Source organism: Populus alba, chromosome 14 (genome assembly GCF_005239225.2).
Source record: "Populus alba chromosome 14, ASM523922v2, whole genome shotgun sequence".
Lineage (NCBI taxonomy): Eukaryota > Viridiplantae > Streptophyta > Magnoliopsida > Malpighiales > Salicaceae > Populus > Populus alba.
Window position 1 is genome coordinate 9,302,966 of NC_133297.1, and position 17,505 is coordinate 9,320,470.

Sequence of the window (17,505 nt, forward strand, 5' to 3'; positions counted from 1 at the left end):
GGACCCATTAGCGACTTGCCAATGAAAGCATCATTGACCATGGGCATGATAGTCATTTCACCAGGACGGCGTCCCGCACATCTAATTCCGGAGCGGCCAAATAATAGTAAGAATTATCGCATTATTTATTTCAAGTATAGCATTTTACTCATTAATTAATCTCCAAAACATTTCCGTTAATTCACCTCTCTTTCTCTCTCAAAAAAAAAAAAAAAAAAAAGAAAAAGAGAAAAAAAGAAAAGAAAAGAAACGAAACGTCCCTTTTTAAATCCCTCTATTTCAATTTCTCTCTACAGAGTAAAACACGAAAACAACAACCAAACTTTTTAATATCTGCAAGTCTCCAGTGTTTCTCGTAAATTTTAGCAACAGTGAAATATATTCCAATCCACCATGCTAATTACTATCTTTAACTGACTCTTTGTCTGTATAAGGTAAGCAAACAAAGATCTCCTTTTAATTTTTATCTCTAGTAACTGCTCTGTTTAGAATTTTTTTCCCTTTGGTCTTATACTCTGCTGCTCTGTACATTTCTCTTCGATAAGATTAGATTAGATCCCCAGTCCTTTAATTTTAATGTTTTTTTTCGTAATTAGTTGGTGATTTTAGCTTTTAATCCCATTCATCTCCTTAAAAGACACCGCTGATTGCTTTGGTCTCTTAAGTCATGAAATTCCTTCAAAACTAGTCATGGGTGGTTACCTGGGTGTTTGTTGATGGACTGCTGGGAGAAAGTGACAACATATTCCTTGTAATCTTTGGTAATTGAAGGTAATCTGTTTTTATTTTGAATGTAATTTATTTTTGCTGTAGAGTTTAGTCGGGTTTTTGTTTGTGAGCAAACAAACTACTCGATATCCAACTTCATCAGGTGTAGACGTAATTAACGTGGCATTTCTCTAGCTGCTTTGGTAATGGAAATTGTTGCCATTTCAGCTTTGTTTTTTTTCTTTTTTGGGTAATATTGACATTCTTGAGTTGTAGCTCGTCTAATGACCTTTGGTAGGTGGAAGTGAACCGATAGGGTAACTGACAAGCAGATAGGGAGGAGAAATGACGTACATCATCATTTATATAAATGATTCATTTCATATGCTTAAATTATAGAGTGTTAATGGATTATACTGCTTGGAGTGTCAATTGTGTTATTATTATAATTTTATAGGGATTTGTTTGCAGTGGCAATGTCTCTTCTGGCCCCCTTTTCGCTTACCGTGAACCTCATGCCTGAGTATATCTCAAAATGCTTGTTTTACATTCTGTGAATTAACAGTAGTCTCAGAAACTTAACTATTTATACAATTTGGGTGTCTACAACTGATTATTGCTTCGGTAAATCTCAGATTATCTTTTGAATATGAAACCAGAAGAAGATGAAAAATCAGGAACAATGAGATAAAAAAAACATAAAATTATGCCATTATGTGTAATCCTAGTATTTCATGGGAATAGATGACCAAAATGCTCTGTTAAATGAAGAATACTGAAAAGATGGCTACTATTGACTTGTGCTTTGACCAGTCCTCTCACGGTAACAAAAACTTTCCCAGCTTCCTTCCCTTGTCTCTATCTCTATTTCCCAACTCTCAAATATCAAAGTCAGCCTTTTCGATGGGTTTGTATTCATCAGACAGGGTTGTGTTCTTGTAATCGATATTGATTGGGTTGGGAGCCACTGCATCATCATGATACATCATATGATGGAGCGCGTAGTAAGGAGGCATCAAATAAATTTGGAGCCATGAATCTTTTACAATCAGATTTATGTGTTGGATCTTAGAACATGTTGGTTAAAGGGGTCTTACCCTTTTTAGCGTCTTGACACTTAGATCCACAACTACCTCTTGCACCTGCAATTTTAGAGGCGTGCCACATGCCAAAGCCCATTTTGAATTATAATGTTGGACATTTAATAGTCGGAAGACATTTGTAACAATAGCGTTTGGGATATACATGTACATCACAATTTCATTACAAGTACTAATGAGAGGTTCGGGTTCAACATTTTATGGAAATCAATATGGCATGCTCTTTGTTAGGCCTTTGGGTTCTTTCTAATGGACTTAAAGTCTGTTTGTCTGTAGGATTCCGGTCTTTATATGATGACCTTTTCATTCATTGATGCACATTATGCCATACGTGTTGTTTTCCATCAATTGTTTGTTAGAGAATAATATAAATTATATCTTGGAGCCTTACCTAACAACTTAAGCTTTTAGGCTGAGATGATTCTTTTACATGGTATTAAAGTCTTATTGACTAAGCGATCACGAGTTCAAATCTCACCATCCCATTCTAATTAATAAAATTAAGCATAAGGTAGTGCGGGCCTCTGTTTAAGCTTTTAGGTTGAGATGGTTCTTTGACATTGTTGTCTTACTCCATGGGAGGTAATCCTTGCCCTCTCATTACCCTGAGCCCAAGTTATTGTTGAGTGATGTTTGATGCTAGATCTCTAGTATGGTGTGAAGAATTATACAATTAAGATACACCTTTGTATCTTGGATGTGTTACGGACTCTATTTCAAGATTAGATTTACAATAGCATGCAATTATCCATGCTTGCTTGCACAATCAAAGGATACAATGGAGAAGGTTACTGTACAGTTCCCAGGAGCTCACTCCCTCCTGGGCTGCCTTGGGGCTAGAAGCAGTGGAACTAGGTGTTACAAGCCTCAGTTGTCATAAAGCATGATTATTTTTTTAGGACTTTCCTGTTAAATCTAATCTTTTATTTATCATCTGTATCTTGCTGTAGACTGTGTTGGTATGTTTTCAATTGTTATGTCTATGTTTATGAAAGATAAATGAACAAGTGCTTCCTTGTTTCTCAGGTTTTACCTAAAATATGGATATCTGGAATCGCTCATCTTCTGGTGTTGCTTCTTCCATTGGCAAGCCACTGTTGGATTTTTCAAATACAGTGATGGAGAAGGCTCATTTTGAACAACAAGGGAGAGTTCGTGTTAATGAGAAAAAAATAGATGTAGACCATAGAGAAATTTACTTTTTGATTATGCATTTTCTATCTTCTGGGCCATTCCATAGGACTTTTAGACAATTTCAGGATGAAGTTTTAGGACATGAGCTTCTACCAAGAAGATATCATGCTTGGTTTTCAAGAAGTGGTGCACATAATGGGAATGATAACGATGATGGTGTCTCTCTTCCTTTAAGTTATGATAAATTGGTGGAAAGGTACAATAAGTTTCATTTTACTTGAACTCTTTATTTTCCATCTTTGGTCATATAGTTTATAACCTGGTGGGAGAAACTTTATGGTAATGGCTGTCCTCCATTCTCATTTCTATTTGTTTTCCTCTGATGCCATTGATTTATATGCCATGCTAGCCACTTGTATTTCCATACAATTTTTCCTGGTGTACCTCTGTGTTTCACTACTTGTTTCCTGAAGTTGAATGATGGCAACATTGTTGCAGAATAAAATTTGGTTCTAAACTATCAGGAATTTTTTTTGGGAAGATAAACTGGCCAATAGAGACCTCTTTCCATAGTCTTTTTCTTTAAAGTAATGCCATCCAATGTTCTTAACTTCTTGCATAATTTGGGAATTTAACAATTAATTTGAAATTCCTTCATAAAGTACATCTGATAACTCCTAACCATTGTAATTTTTCTGTTGGAGTTCGTCTCTGACAAGTTGTGAGTATTCTCATTCTCCATTAAGGAAACAAGTAAAATGTGCAAACTCAGATTGGTATTACTCTGAATCAGACTAATAAGATATCTAAATAGTGGCTGCACCTGTTTAGGGCAAGTTTAGATTAGGGTCCTTGTTGCTCCCTCTCTCCCTCTCTCCCCTGACTTGTGGTTTCTTACACTTTATTGGGATCCGTTCTATTTTTTTTTTTTTACCTCGAATGTGATAATGGAGTAACTGCTGTCATTTACATAACTATCAGGTATCCTCATGTTGAGAAGGATCATTTGGTAAAGCTTCTGAAACAATTGCTGCTGAACACAGATTCTATGTTTGGTGAGGCTGGAGGAAATACTCTAAATGCGGCTCATGTTCCTACAATACTGGGATCTGGTTCTTTTTCGCTTCTTGATTGTATGTGCTCCGTCCAGTGCTTTACTCTTTCTTAAGATAAATTTTTCAGATAAATGCCAGTAAAAATACTCTTCCTCCAATGTGATCATTTCTCAATTGAATTCAACATGTGCCCCACTGAAAATATTGCTTCATGCCTGAAATTATGGCTGCATTTCAGTTGTCTTTCTTTCTATTAGCCTTTCCCACTTTTCATCCTTCATCTCAACACCTTCCAGTAAATTATTATACTAGTCTGGTCTTTCGAATGAGCCATGCTTTTGTGTAACAGTATAGGTCTTAAAGGTTGTAACTAAGATGTAGACTCAGGACATGAGAGCAGCCACTTTATTCCAAGATACAAGTCTCTCATTTGGTTTAGATATAACAAATTTTTATTGTCAGGTCCTGGGAAAATTGATTTTTAATTACTTGCCATGCCCTTGATTGTGGCATGGCCTTCATGAGGCCCATGAATCTACCTTGCAATTCCTAGGCAGAAATGGCTTTCATTTGCTAATTGAAAGAACAAATTCTCTTCACATTCATCAAATTTCATAGCTTTTTTGGTTGAACATGCATTCTTAGGTGATAGATACTTAAGCAGAATATGCTTTGGATATAAATAACAAACTCCACTTTTCACTATTCTCTCTTCCTTAACGGTACTTTACTATTAGTTTTGGGGCTAGATTTCTCAACAAAGCAATTTCTTCTCATTGTAGGTTTGGCCTTTGTATTTTTGCTATCTGAAATTATTTTATTTTCTTAGTTATTGGAACATTCCCTCTTTTCTGCACAGTTCCTCTTATCAAGGCCCTTTCATCATGTGCTTTCTAAGTTTGGTTATTTGCTATAAATTATGAGTTAGGACTTAGATTTTCAATATCTCTGCCTTGTGACTATTTATTAAGATTTATCCTATTTTCTTTGCTTTTCCTTGATGTTACCTCCTATTATGCAGGTGAGAAGAGCATGCATAAGCAAGCTATGCCCCTGCCAGCAAACCTGCGTTGGCCCCACATGCAGATTGATCAGGTGCATGGGCTGAGTTTAAGGGAAATCGGTGGTGGTTTTGCAAAGCACCATCGTGCTCCATCCATTCGCTATGCTTCTTATGCCATTGCTAAGCCATTGACCATGGTGCAAAAGATGCAAAATACAAAGAAGTTAAGGGGACACCGTACTGCTGTCTATTGTGGTAAGGATTCCTTGCTTTGAATTTGAACACTGACATCTTGCCTTAAATGGGAATTCTCCTTTCTATTTTTAGCAGATGATGCCTGCTTGTTAATTGTTTTTTACAGGATGATATTTAGGATATGGTAGCAGTAATTACCCATGGCATTTGTAGTCTCCCTAGTTGTTTTCTTGGAGAGCAAATGGGAGCCATCATTTTGATTGGTCTCTTAGATTGAAAATTTTGTTCACCGGTCTCATTTAAAAAGGTTCACAATTTTGCTTTGAGCATATTATTGCATGCGTCACCTTTGTTTCACCAACCAAAAATTCTGTAAATGGTTATATATCTTTTCTTAACCTGCAATTAACGTGATAACTGAATTATGGTGAAATTTACTGAACTTTTTTCGTTCTACAGTTTCTATTTCCTTGCTTGTATGGGTTTCATTGCCATTTTGTCTATTAACAAGTATAACTATTGCCTGTATCTCTCTAGCAATATTTGATCGCTCAGGAAGGTATGTTATTACTGGTTCTGATGATCGTCTTGTCAAGATTTGGTCAATGGAGACTGCATTTTGCCTGGCCAGCTGCAGAGGACACGAAGTGAGTTCACATTGTATACGAAATATATGGTGATTGTGAGGGCTTGAAATGCTTTTAAAAATATCTTTGTCCTATTTATTTTAATTTACTCTTTTGGTTGTATGTACCAAAGGGTGACATTACTGACTTGGCTGTAAGTTCCAACAATGCTTTAGTGGCATCTGCTTCCAATGATTTTGTCATTCGAGTGGTAGGAGTTCTCTACCTCATCTTTTAGCGTTCCAAGTTTCATTCACTCTGATAAATAAATAGTTTTTTTTGGTATAATGCAGTGGCGCTTGCCAGATGGGATGCCCATTTCAGTCTTGCAGGGGCACACTGGAGCTGTTACTGCCATTGCGTTTAGTCCCAGGCTTGGCTCTGTGTATCACCTTTTATCGTGAGTCCTTTTTCTAAAGATTTTGATAGTAATTAAAAAATGTTCATATACTCAGTTGATCCTCTGTGATCGTTTTTAGTTTCATGTAAAAATTTCATTTGTTTTGGCTAGGGGTCACTCTGTGATTTTTCTGGAGTTCTTCAATGAGATGTTCTGATATGGGGATGCTTTTTCTATTGCCTTCTGGCTTGAGGCATGTGTATTTATCTGACTTGGCATTGTTAGTTAATTAGCTAATATGCCTATTTGTAGGTCATCAGATGATGGAACTTGTCGAGTTTGGGATGCTAGATATTCCCATTGTAGTCCACGAATTTATGTTCCAAAGCCTTCAGATGCTCTTACTGGTTAGATGGTTGCCTTTTACATTAGTACTGTATTGTTGATTACAGGCCTGGTAAATGGGAGTTTTTTTGCAGGTAAGAGCAGTGGTACTTTTAGCAATGGACCTTCCTCGAGTAATGGTCCACAGAGCAATCAGATATTGTGTTGTGCTTACAATGCCAATGGAACGGCTTTTGTCACTGGAAGCTCTGATACTTATGCTAGGGTGTGTTTGAATGCCTTTTCTCTTGAAATAACTTCTTAGGTTCATTTTTCAGCACTATCTTTGCTGGTGTTACTACATGTTTTGTTTGATGTGTTTCAAATAACAAAATATTTCCAGGTTTGGAATGCATGTAAATCTAACACAGATGAGTCAGAACAACCTATACATGAGATGGATGTATTATCTGGTCATGAGAACGATGTCAATTATGTTCAATTCAGGTTAGTTGTTCCTTGTTAGCAAATTACTTTATTTTGGGGTGTCTGACCCTTAACCATCTGCTTTCATCTCCAGTGGCTGTGCTGTGGCTCCAAGATCTTCAATGTCTGACACTTTGAAGGAGGATAGTGTTCCGAAATTTAAAACTTCCTGGTCTGTCAATATATTCATTTCCACTCTCAGTTATTTAATGTCAATAGTCCATTTCTATAGTTAGTTTGATTTTAAGTAGAATAGAATGAACAATTTACCCTGTACATACTTGGCAAATTTATGGGGCATTTATTGCTTAAATTTCATGATTCTTAGGTTCTGTCATGACAAAATAGTTACCTGCTCCCGTGATGGCAGTGCAATCATATGGAGACCTATATCACGGAGATCGCATGTGAGTTCCTTTGAAATAGTTTCCCTCTATGGTTTTCAGTGTGTAGTTTGGAGGAGGCATATTATAATTGTTTCCATTTCAATGAACCTTAGGAAAATTATTTGTACCTTCTGCTCTCCAATAATTGCTATGCTTGAAGTTAATGAATTTCATGGGAAGATTTTTTACTTTTGTCTTTTCTTTTTATTGCCCCAGGGAAAATCTGTACGTTGGACAATGTCTTATCATCTGAAAGTTCCACCTCCTCCACTACCTCCACAACCTCTTCGGGGAGGACCACGCCAAAGAATTCTTCCAACTCCTCGTGGTGTTAATATGATTGTGTGGAGTCTTGATAAGCGCTTTGTCTTAGCAGCCGTTATGGGTAATTTTACTGTTGCAGTATGGATTGGCCTCTAGCATTTGTTAAGGCGCCCCTTTTTGTGTATCGTTTCTTTGTATTTCGCTATGCTCTTCTTTTGTATGCAATGAAAAGTTAGTGACTTTATTCCATACATTCCATATGTTATAGAATCCTGATTGTGTTAAATAACTTCTTGCTTCTCTGTCTTTTATGCTTTCGTTTGGATGCAAAGATTCTTCCCACCTTTACTTTTTCTGTGGACATGGTTTTTAATGTTTATTTCAACATGGATCTTTAGATTAGGTCCTTATAGTGTCTGAAAATTCAACAATAAGATCAATTAGAGCATGTGTTTACTCTATGTTGATGTCTTGGCTTAGCCATCTTAAAATGAGGTCTAAGGCTTCAAAACTCCTAAGTTCCTAACTTCTACTTGTTGCAAGTCTGCCCAGTCCAGTTGATGTAGAGAAATGGCTGATCTGTGCTTATGGATGTTGATCTACAGACAATCATTTTTTTTTATGAATTTTGGATGTGAATATTTTTTAATGCTCTCTTTAAATCTTGTCCTTACCTTCTGGTGGCCCTCAATTATTCCACATACGTGCAGATTGCAGAATATGTGTTTGGAATGCTGCTGATAGTAGCTTAGTGCATTCTTTGACTGGCCATACCGAGTCTGTAAGTGTTTTCTGAACTTTTTGGTCCCCATCATGGATTGACATATTTAATGTGCTTATTTTTTGACCTCTATTCGAATAAATGAATCATTATGGGTTGATTCCTTCCTTCTTATTTGAAGTCATCGTTCTAGATGTCTTATTTTCCTTTGTCCTTGTTTTTTCCCAATCATTTTAATATGGTCAATCTCCAAAATCTGTGACATTTGGAGGAAACTTATTGACATCTCATCTAATCTTAATTACTTCTAGTATCTTCACAACAAAATCATGTAGTATTGTTTACTGGCTTCAAATCCTTGTTCAATAGATTTTAGCTGAATTTCACAGAATGGCACGTACTCAATTGTTCTGCATATACTTCACATCATCTTAGTTTACTTGGTCATCTGGGTACTCTATCTGCTCCATCTGATTGTTCAATTGTGATTTTATTTTTTTTCTTACATTGAATCTTTGTTATTTTATTTTTTTAATGTCATTAATTAACTGTTTTTTTATTCATTTTGGCAGTCTTATGTTTTAGATGTTCATCCTTTCAATCCACGGATAGCTATGAGTGCTGGGTATGATGGTCGAATGATAGTGTGGGATGTAAGTCTCTGGTTCTACAAGTTCCTCATGTTGACTCACTGATATTGTTCCACCAGTGCCTATTTTTTACGTAACTCGGCATGTTATATGATAGATATGGGAGGGCATTCCTATTCGCACATATGAAATTGGTCGTGTCAAGTTGATTGATGGGAAGTTTTCTCCGTAAGTGAACCATAGCATATTTAATAATCAAATTTTACCTTTCTCTGTTTTTTTTTCCTTCAGATAATATGTTTCAGATTATGGTAATTAAGTACTTGAGGAAGCGAGTGGGTTTTGACTTGTTAGGCTATGCCTAAACGTGACCCCACATCACAGTTTGGAAATTATTCTCGAAAGTGATGATTAAATGTCAAATATGACTGGTTGAATTTTTTTAATCTTTTTTTTATATTTCAATTATTTATAGTGGGATTGCATCATATGAGCATTAGTCTTAATGATATGCTTTTGGACTGTGTGCTTCATTCCTCTATGGGGTTCTTATGGGTTGGGTAATTTTATATCAGTCAGCTTCCAGGTGTTGCATTTGCCTTGGATTTGAGATATAGTAGTGCTGTGATATTCTTGTCATGCATGTTGGCTGAATCTTGGGAATTCTTCACACATGGTGTTTGGTTTGTGTTTTTTCCATTGGTGATTTGACATGTTTTCTTTGTGTGATAGGGATGGGACATCTGTTGTGCTTTCTGATGATGTTGGCCAAATATACTTGCTAAACACAGGCCAGGGTGAGTCTCAAAAGGATGCCAAATATGACCAGGTACATGAAATCTTAATTGTGCAGCTCTTCTCACCTCTCTCCTGCTTCCCTGGGTGAGCCAGAGTTCCCTTTCCTATTAATTAAATAATAATTCTTCTGTTTCTTTACAGTGGTTGTTTTGGTTATTTTTCTCATGCAGTTTTTCCTTGGGGATTATAGACCCCTTATCCGTGATGCTGCAGGAAATGTCCTCGATCAGGTTAGCTCCTGCAGCATTCTTTCTTTGTGAAGAATTTTTGACTTTGGCCTATTAGAAAAGTACACTACAGGGTGCTGATAATGATTAATATGCGCACCCTAACAACCTGCAAGATTTAAGGTCATCAAAATTGAAGTAGTGACCTTTTCCCCATTCTCGAGGATTTATTTCTGATAGTTTATCATGTTGGCACAGATAAATAGTTTTGGAAAATTGATTTTGTTGACGCGGTCAATTTGAAGTGCTAAGCTTGTTTGTGTCTGGTGTCTGACTCTTTTCAGTTGTAATAGGAGATTAGTAGTCAAAGATCTTTCTATCTAGTGTCTTTGACTCTTCTCAATGCTAAATAACTTATTAGTATGAGATCATTTCTGGTGCAGGAGACACAACTCGCTTCACATCGAAGGAACATTGAAGATCCTCTGTGTGACTCAAGTATGTTTATGGCTCCTTTATGTATGTTAATTTTTTGAAATGTTATTCCGAGACAGCACCTCCCCTAATGTAATCGCTTATTGGAAACTCCAGGTATGATTCCATACCCAGAACCTTACCAGACCATGTTTCAGCAACGTCGACTTGGTGCACTAGGAGTTGAGTGGCGTCCTTCATCCATCAAATTTGCTGTTGGTCCGGATATTGATTTAGGCCAGGATTATCAAATGCCTCCATTGGAAGATTTAGATAGAATGTTTGAGCCACTGCCTGAGTTCATGGATGCCATTTACTGGGAACCAGAAAATGAAGTCATAAGTGACAACACTGATTCTGAGTATAATGTTGCAGAGGAATGCACCAGTGAGGAGGAGCAGGGTAGTTTGTGTTTCAGCTCTCCCAGCGATCCCAATTGTAGTACAGGGGACACTGATGCTGAACACAGTAAAAAGGATAGCATTCGCAGGTCTAGGAGGAGAAAACATAAGACTGAAGTAAGTAGTGGTTTATCTATATCTCTCTTTTCTTGTTTCTCTATAAATACAAAATACTGAAGTTGTTGGTTTTCAGGCTGAACTAATGACATCTTCTGGGAGGCGATTGAAGAAACGAAACATGGATGAGCATGATGGCTCATTATCTGGAAGTAATGGAGGTAAGAAACTGAAAGGTGTTCAGAAAGTCTCTAAGAGGAAGTCTTCCAAAGCAAAGTCATCAAGACCTCAGCGTGTTGCTGCCCGCAATGCTCGAAACATGCTCTCCAAAATTACTGGAACATCTACAGATGAAGATGATGATGATTCAGAAGACGATACATCCAACTGTGAGTCAGGGCTTCAAGATTTGACCGTCCAAAACAACAGAGGAGATGGATACTTGCATAATGCTCAAGAAAAATGTACAACGGAAGATAAACTTGTCTTGGTTGAGGATATGGCCAAGCCTCCTGAACTCCCTGAATCTCAATCAGTTTTGGGAAATAGGAAAAAAATAGTCTTGAAGTTCTCATTACGTGACTCCAAGAAGCCTGTGTCTCCAGAAGAGAGCAGACTCAATGGTGAAAATCATATTGATTTTGTTAACCCATCTTCTGGACCTATTGAAGAAAATAACATCAAGATAAGCTCTGAAGATCCAGGGGCATCTTCTTCGAATGTGTCTGGCTTTGGACTGTCTCAATACCACACTAGAGGTGATCTTACTGGTGCTTCCACGGCTTCAAGCAATGAAATTTGTAATGAGGGAGACAAAAATTGGTCCAGATCTGATAAACACAGTTGTTGTGACCCAGTAGATATAAGTGAAGTTTTTGGTACAAACCATTCTCAGGAGTTGAAAGTGGACCCTCCACCAAAGATAACAAGGTTAAAAATAAAAACAAAAGCAATTTTGAAGGATTCAAGCAGTCCCTCTAAATTGAAATATTCGAGAACAGGTGGTGACTTAACTAGCAATGGAGGTGATGTAATGTCTGAAACTCCCTCTTATCTGGGACAGGATAAACTATCAGGAGTACCAGATAGGGGTGGAGAAGGTTTGGGCAGATCAATTTCTCTGCATGGTGTAAACAAAAGGGAAAAGACACACAAGGCTAGATCTGATTTAGAAGGTTTTGATAGTGTTATAAAAGAAAATTCCTCACCAGCAAATGACCATTGTGATTCTGGAACTGATCTCTCTGGAGCTGAAAATGGTGATGCAATACGTCGAACAAGATCCATGAAGATGAAGGCAACCCAGCAGGAACCAAGTGCTCAAAATCATAACCTTGGGGTGAAAATGGGCCATGAATTGGTTGGGATGTCAAAGAATGCTGCAGGTGATGGGTTCCTATCTGAAGAGTGGGTGTCAAGTTGGAAAACAGCAGTTAGATCAAGGTCGGCTAAAAACAAGAGAGGAAAGTATTCTGATAATGATACGAGATTTATTAGAAGAGAATCAAATCAACCCATAAGAAAATTATCATGGTTAAGCTTGTCAAAGCATGAGGATGGTTACCGTTATATCCCCCAGTTGGGCGACGAAGTTGTTTATTTGAGACAGGTATTCTCTCTATTTTCTTGATTTATGGCATTTGTGCCTTTGAATCCTGAGTTCTGTGCTTCTCTCGAAGTAAATTCTATTTTAATGAATTGTCAATGGTTTTGTTATTCCCAGGGCCACCAAGAGTATATTGATTTATATAGTCTACGAGAAAAAGGTCCTTGGAGTTTAATCAAGGGACGCCTAAGTGCAGTGGAAATTTGCAAGGTAGAAGACCTTGAATATGCCATAGTTCCTGGTTCGGGGGATAGCTGCTGTAAAATCACACTTAGATTTGTAGATCCTTCATCTGTTGCTTTTGGCAAAGCATTCAAGCTGACCCTGCCTGAACTGATTGATTTTCCTGATTTTGTTGTTGAAAAAACACGATATGATGCTTCCATCAATAGAGATTGGAATACCAGGGATAGATGTGAGGTGTGGTGGAGGAATGAGAATGGGGAAGGTGGTGAATGGTGGGAAGGGGATATTGTTTCTGTGCAGGCAAAATCTGTTGACTTTCCGGATAGTCCTTGGGAGAGATATGGAGTCATATACACGTCTGATCCAACTTTACACAAACACAGTCCATGGGAATTGCATGATCTTAGCATTCCATGGGAGCACCCCCATATAGATTTTGATATAACAAATAGACTACTATCTTTGTTCAATAAATTAGAGCTATCAGCAAAGAAAAATCAGGTAGAGAAGTTTTCATCTGAAAATCCGTTCTATCTGAATTTTTGAACATGGAAAGTGTTTTCTCATGGTTTTGATGGTTCTACTCTAAATCTTGCAGGATTCTTACGGAATTCAAAAATTGAATGAGGCTTCTCATAAGTGGGATTTCTTTAACAGGTATATGTTATGAAGCTTCCTCTTTGTTTTGTTATCTGTCACCCCTCGGGCCTAGGAAGGTCATTACTCTATTTATTTTGCAAACAATTTTTTTTCTCCTGTCGTGATGTACTACTACAAAGAAACCAGCTTGTATTCAGAGTTGTTGAAAAAGGTTCAAATGTAATTAGATATTAGTCTGTGGAAATGTCGCTTCCTGCCATCTACTGGTAACTACTCAATCAGCATCTGGAAACAACAGATTATGAAGTTAGTGTATGCTTTTATGTTCCACGATATAACTTAAAGATTCTAATCAACCTTACAATTGATGGGTTGTGCAAATGCAGAGCTACATCCCTTTAGAAAGGATACGCAGTTTATGCAGGCATCTATAGATAATGTAGTGCTCTGTATTCACCTGTCGATACAATTTGCTATTTAGAGCTGCATTTGCTGGTGTGGATGTAGAAATTCTTCAACTAATCTTTGGTTTTGTGGGAATTTTGCAGATTTTCAGTACCTCTGTGTCCTGAAATTATCCGGTCGAGGTTAGAAAGCAACTATTATCGGAGCTTGGAAGCGGTGAAGCATGACATACAGGTGATGATGAAAAATGCCCAAGATTTTTTTGAGTTAAGCGCTGAGCTATCACACAAAATGAAGCGCCTCTCTGAATGGTTTACAAGGAAATTATCAAAGATGTAGGAAGTCCAATAATTTTTCCCTTTGTATTTATAGTTTTTTAAGCTTTCCTTCCTCATCTGTCCAATTTTTGTAAAATGAATCCTACAAACTTTAGGATGCTAGAATGCCCTATGAAAATAGCTGTTGCAATCATTTTTTTGACAGAATGGGAGGGGAAATGGATACGGTGAGAGTTTCCCATAATGTACAGGTCACTATAGCTTCAATGGCATTGCATTTCATAGAAAAAAAACAAAAAAAAAACAGAAATGAAAATGATATTTAGTCGGATTCTTGGATGACCTCTTAACGAGTTAACTGGTTCGATACTGAACGAGTGGCAGAGTTCAATACTAGAATTTGTGTGTGAACAAACCTGAATAGACTTTTTTATCTGGCGGTGCATCAAGGTCATAGAAGAACGTGGGTTAAATACTGTTTGCTAAAAATTTGAGTTTTAAATTTTTACTGATAATATGTTTCCTTTAGATTCCATCTATTTTATTCTCACATGACCATAAGATTGACACGTGACATGATTGTCAAATACACACAAACTAATTGAGTGCTTGCACTTATTTTTTTAGTGTCGAATACCTCTCTTTTTATATTTAAATGTCTAAACTTTCAAAATTTATAAATCGAGTGTTTTTGTAATTCATTAGTCAGTAGTTAATGTTCTTAATGTATCTTGCTGTGGATTTGTATTTAAAACTGTTTTAAGTTTTTTAAATACTTAATTTTTTTAACTTACCAAAATAAAGGTAAGAGATATATTTAATCATGGCAAAAGTGGAGGAAATTGAATGTGTCTAAAATCCTTTTTTTTTTTAAGGCATCTTAGTTTTTTTTTTAATTTGAATAATTTTTATATATATTATTTTGTTGTTTAAATTATTTCTTTATATTGTTTTTGGTCAAATATGACCTATATAAAGATAAGATGTGAAGTGGTATATTGTACATAAAGTGTTTGATTAAATATTAAGTTTTAGTTTTTTTTTTTTTTTTGCCAAGCTGTAATATTAATTTGATGACAATATTATAATATTAATATTGATGATATTATCATTATTTTTACGTTTTAAAAGCTTTTTAATTATTAAATAAAAAATAATGATAATAAGGGTAATTTTTCCTTAAAAAAATATGGCTTTTACTAAAAGTATAAATATTTAAATAAAAACAATTAGCTAGAAACAAACTAAAATGTTCATGAACACTTGGAAAACATGTCATGTGTATCTAGCGTTTATGTTAGCTTAAAGTAGACGTAACTCAACGAAACACTTGATTATAAAATATTTGAAAGTTGATGAACTCGAATAAAAAAGAAAAAAGTATAGATACTCAAATAGAAAAAAATAAAAAATTTATGAACTGAAAATGTTATTAAGCCCACTAATTTATCTTCCTTTTCCTTCGTTTCCTTGGAAGAACCTCTCTTTTCCTCACAAAATCTTTCTACCTTACTCCAGGGACTAAATCGACATACTTAACATAAGTTGAGGGGCTGAACTTGTCCCCCCCCCCCCACCCCAAAAAAATAATAATAATAATAAATAAACAAAATAATAAAAAGGCGTTGCCTCTATAGCCATAGGGAAACAATTATCAAGCGTAAAACCCTAAAGCCCAGTATTGTATTCCCTGCCTCCATCCCTTTCTATAATCTATAGTGTAGCGTATCTCTGCTACCACCAGCAGCCGCAGCAGCAATGGCAGGCGGTAAGATAAGAAAAGAGAAGCCATCATCACGGGGGGCACCTTCCTCAAATCACTACCAAGGAGGCATATCCTTCCACAAATCCAAAGGACAACATATCCTCAAGAACCCTCTACTTGTTGATTCCATAGTCCAAAAATCAGGCATCCAGAGCACCGACGTTGTTCTTGAGATTGGTCCTGGTACTGGAAATCTCACCAAGAAACTTCTCGAAGCTGGCAAAATGGTTGTTGCTATCGAGCTCGACCCTCGCATGGTTCTTGAGCTTCAACGCCGCTTTCAAGGCACCCCTTTCTCTAATCGCTTAAAGGTATCATAATCATTGTTAATCTGGCAAGTTGTTTATCTTTTACGAAAAACTAATCACTCGGCATTCACAGGTGATCCAGGGTGATGTGCTAAAGACAGACCTTCCTTATTTCGATATATGTGTGGCAAATATCCCTTATCAGATATCTTCACCCCTCACATTCAAATTATTGAATCATCAACCTTCCTTCAGGTGTGCCATCATTATGTTTCAGAGAGAATTTGCTATGAGACTTGTTGCTCAGCCAGGTGATACCTTATACTGTCGTCTTTCTGTTAATACCCAACTCTATGCTAGAGTCTCCCATCTTCTCAAAGTTGGGAAGAACAATTTCAGGCCTCCACCCAAGGTGGATTCCTCTGTTGTTCGAATTGAGCCTAGGAAACCACGTCCACAGGTGAATCCTAAGGAATGGGATGGATTCATAAGGATTTGTTTCATTCGAAAGAACAAGACACTTGGTTCTATTTTTAGGATAAAAAATGTCCTCTCCATGCTTGAAAAGAACTACAAGACCCTTCAGGCGCTGCAGCAATTGCAAAATGGTTCCTCGGGGAGTACTAATGCTGAGATTGACATTTCTGCACTGGGAGATTCTAAGGAGGATCAAAGCATGGACATGGATGATGGAACGGATGACGAAATGGAGGTGGAGGATGGTGATGCAGACGGTGAGGCCTCTGAATTCAAGCAAAAGGTTTTGGCTGTGTTGAAAGAGAGAGATTATTCTGAAAAGAGGTCATCCAAACTCTCGCAAGAGGAGTTCTTACACTTGCTCTCTCAGTTCAATATGGCTGGCATACACTTCTCCTGATTGGAGTTTCAGATGTATCTCCTTTTCATTTGAAGTTTAACCCAATTTTGTTTGCTGTTTGCTTGGCTACAAAAAATATTATTTATGGTGTTCTTTCAAATGGTTGAGTATGAGCATTGATTTCAGGATGTAAATAGTTCTCTGTATTAGGAGGTTATTTTTTGTCTCACTTGCTATGTTCCCCTTATCTTCCCCTATATCCTCTGGTTGAAACACTCCTAATTAACAATTTCAAAAATCTCTTTCTTTTCCGAAGCTTAACTAGCACAAAATTTGCTGCACAGCTTTCAACTTACGAATTATGGTATCTTATTATTTTAATACTTAATGTAGTATGCTATACTGTTTATTGTTGATGTCAAGGTTTTTATTCGGGAGACTAACTGAGAGAGCTCGGATTAGACACTGTAGTGCTCAAAAGCAAAGCTTCAAAGGGTAGCAATCCTGCACTACAAGAAGCAAAGCAAAGTGTCCCTGTAGAGTGTTAGTGAGTGTCGAGATTTATGTTTGCTTTGATAATTTGATATTCAGGCCCGTTACAATGGGGGTGATTTCTTGTTTTGGATAGTTCAGGTTCAGGACCTCACCTTGAACATGATGATGATGCCTTCCATTTCCAGGAAGATACGAACCTGACATGACAAATCCAAGAATCGTGGAAAAAAATGATAGTGTAGCGAAGCACGCTGAATGTGGCCTTATTTCTCCCAT

General features: G+C 36.9%; 2 protein-coding genes across 4 annotated transcripts; both read left to right on the forward strand.

Annotated features, from left to right (window-relative positions):
- Positions 1–205: 205 nt before the first annotated feature.
- Positions 206–14,246, forward strand: LOC118041057 (uncharacterized). Of its 3 annotated transcripts, XM_035048158.2 has the most exons (25): positions 206–434; positions 597–771; positions 2,835–3,198; positions 3,924–4,075; positions 5,019–5,255; positions 5,733–5,842; positions 5,955–6,032; positions 6,115–6,221; positions 6,474–6,568; positions 6,641–6,771; positions 6,889–6,992; positions 7,066–7,143; positions 7,300–7,378; positions 7,574–7,742; positions 8,332–8,402; positions 8,915–8,995; positions 9,090–9,160; positions 9,665–9,761; positions 9,901–9,960; positions 10,341–10,395; positions 10,489–10,889; positions 10,966–12,438; positions 12,553–13,122; positions 13,220–13,278; positions 13,770–14,246. In XM_035048158.2, the coding sequence occupies exons 3-25, from the start codon at positions 2,849–2,851 to the stop codon at positions 13,963–13,965; spliced, it is 4,824 nt and encodes a 1,607-aa protein (XP_034904049.1). In that variant the 5' UTR covers positions 206–434; positions 597–771; positions 2,835–2,848; the 3' UTR covers positions 13,966–14,246. The 3 variants fall into 3 exon arrangements, with proteins under 3 accessions (XP_034904049.1, XP_034904048.1, XP_073260408.1); XM_035048157.2 differs by lacking the exon at positions 597–771; XM_073404307.1 differs by lacking the exon at positions 206–434 and having other exon boundaries at positions 441–771.
- A 1,286-nt stretch (positions 14,247–15,532) lies between these two features.
- On the forward strand, positions 15,533–16,963 carry LOC118041056 (ribosomal RNA small subunit methyltransferase). Its single transcript, XM_035048156.2, has 2 exons — positions 15,533–15,980; positions 16,051–16,963. The coding sequence occupies exons 1-2, from the start codon at positions 15,663–15,665 to the stop codon at positions 16,792–16,794; spliced, it is 1,062 nt and encodes a 353-aa protein (XP_034904047.1). The 5' UTR covers positions 15,533–15,662; the 3' UTR covers positions 16,795–16,963.
- The last annotated feature ends 542 nt before the right edge of the window (positions 16,964–17,505 follow it).

Bases quoted from the DNA above. Each gene is read 5' to 3' on its own strand.
- LOC118041057 (XM_035048158.2), top strand. From the start codon at position 2,849: ATGGATATCTGGAATCGCTCATCTTCTGGTGTTGCTTCTTCCATTGGC. The intron at 8,403-8,914 runs GTAAGTGTTTTC...TCATTTTGGCAG, and splicing joins TGACTGGCCATACCGAGTCT to TCTTATGTTTTAGATGTTCA. The intron at 8,996-9,089 runs GTAAGTCTCTGG...GTTATATGATAG, and splicing joins GTCGAATGATAGTGTGGGAT to ATATGGGAGGGCATTCCTAT.
- LOC118041056 (XM_035048156.2), top strand. From the start codon at position 15,663: ATGGCAGGCGGTAAGATAAGAAAAGAGAAGCCATCATCACGGGGGGCA. The intron at 15,981-16,050 runs GTATCATAATCA...CGGCATTCACAG, and splicing joins CTTTCTCTAATCGCTTAAAG to GTGATCCAGGGTGATGTGCT.